The sequence below is a fragment of the Aptenodytes forsteri genome, unplaced genomic scaffold (genome assembly GCF_000699145.1).
Source record: "Aptenodytes forsteri isolate BGI_AS27 unplaced genomic scaffold, ASM69914v1 Scaffold43, whole genome shotgun sequence".
Classification (NCBI taxonomy): Eukaryota; Metazoa; Chordata; class Aves; order Sphenisciformes; family Spheniscidae; genus Aptenodytes; species Aptenodytes forsteri.
In genome coordinates this window covers 574,228-575,739 of record NW_008794122.1, presented here as the reverse complement: position 1 = coordinate 575,739, position 1,512 = coordinate 574,228, and the positions used below count along the sequence as shown (strand labels likewise).

Below are 1,512 nucleotides of genomic sequence, written 5' to 3'. Positions count from 1 at the left end.
CCCCCCCCCCCAGCCGGTACCTCAGGAGCTGCTTGGCCGCTGCCAGGCTGACCCAGAGCGGCGGAGGCAGGAGGAGCAAGAAGCAGCAGCAGCAGCAGCAATGCACAAAGCCAAGGAGAGTCCGCATCTTCCTCATCTTCCTCGCACCGAACCCCCCCCTCCCCTCACTCCCACCTGCCCCCCAGTAAACTCCCCTGATAAGCCAACAGAGCGGCTGAGCGTCCGGGTGATCAGTTATAAAATCCTTCTGTTCCTGGAAACTTATTGTCTCATGGCTGGTGCAATTGGTGGTCAAAACCCTGCTGCTGGCTCCTCTGCTGCTCTCCCTGCCTTCCAGTTGCGATATACTTACAGTTCACGGGACAGCGTATTTTGCTTTTTAAAGATTCATCTCGGTAGATAGGATGGGATTTTCCTCCTCCTCCCCTTCTCCTCCTCCTCCTCTCTGATTTTACTGTAATCACTTTGCAAGGTTTGCAATAAAAGCAGGAGTAGCACTGTGCGATTCGAAGCCCCCCAGGTCGTCTTCTTCGACACTAGAGTTAACTACAATTCACACACACTCTCTCTCTCTCTTTTCTCTCTCTCTCTCTCAGCCGTTTACGACCAAGGCATTAGCTTTATTCTTCCCCCTCTCTGCACACACAGGGGAAAAAAAAATGTGATTCGCTTTATTCAAAGGGCTTGTGTCCGGGAAAACTCCAAATCCTCTTAGCAATGGGCAGTTCTTTAAAAAAAAATAATTTAAAAAGGTAAAGAAAAAATAAAAATCCCAATAATGTCGGTAGCTGCACAATTGACAGGAGAAGAACCCCGTGTATTACAGAGCAGTCCACAGAATATCCCCTTTGGTTGGCAGAAAAGCACCCAAATCCATCTTCAGAGATCGCCTAAAATGTTCAGCTCTTACACCGGAGCAGATTTTTTTTTAACAACTCTGCGCAAGGTCATTAGTCACAAAGCAACGATACAGAAACTGCAGAAGCCGTTTTACCAGAATTTGCAAGGCTGTAGATATGAACATACACACACAACAGTCCCAAGTTTGTTTTTGCATCCGCAGTTTGTGTGTGTGCCTTACCTGCATTTGCACTGCATGTGTTATAGCAATCTGGATCTGCAGCACTGAGAGCGATTCACAAATGAGATTGCAGTCTCTCTCTCTCTCTCTCTCTCCCCCTCTCTCTCTCTCTCCTCTTCCTTCCCGTCCCAATGCAGGTAACCAGATCTGAACTTGATCCTTTCAGTTCAAAGGTTAGCAACAAAACTATGTGTCCAAAGGCGATTATTGGTCTCTCGTAAATATACCCGGAGCGGAACAAGATGTAACTGGATCCCCCACGTGAATTAACACAGATTCTGAATTACATCCATATAAGCGGAATGGCAAAGGGGAGGGGAAAAGATCCGCGACGCGATTTAAAAAAAAAAAAAAAAACAAAACCAAAAAAAACCCCAATAGAGTTCTATTTGCAAATAAAATTATATCAGTCAGTTGTTTCCTGTGATCTG

At 46.3% G+C, this 1,512-nt stretch overlaps 1 protein-coding gene across 1 annotated transcript in view; it reads right to left on the bottom strand.

Moving 5' to 3' along the window:
- The window catches only part of PCDH7 (protocadherin 7), a gene marked incomplete at its 3' end in the record, with an annotated part of 3,026 nt that extends 2,899 nt beyond the window's left edge, over positions 1-127 (bottom strand). The window contains exon 1 of the mRNA XM_009277049.1: positions 12-127. Coding sequence (XP_009275324.1) covers positions 12-127 — 116 coding nt within the window. The remainder of the gene's footprint in view (positions 1-11) is intronic.
- Positions 128-1,512: the final 1,385 nt, after the last annotated feature.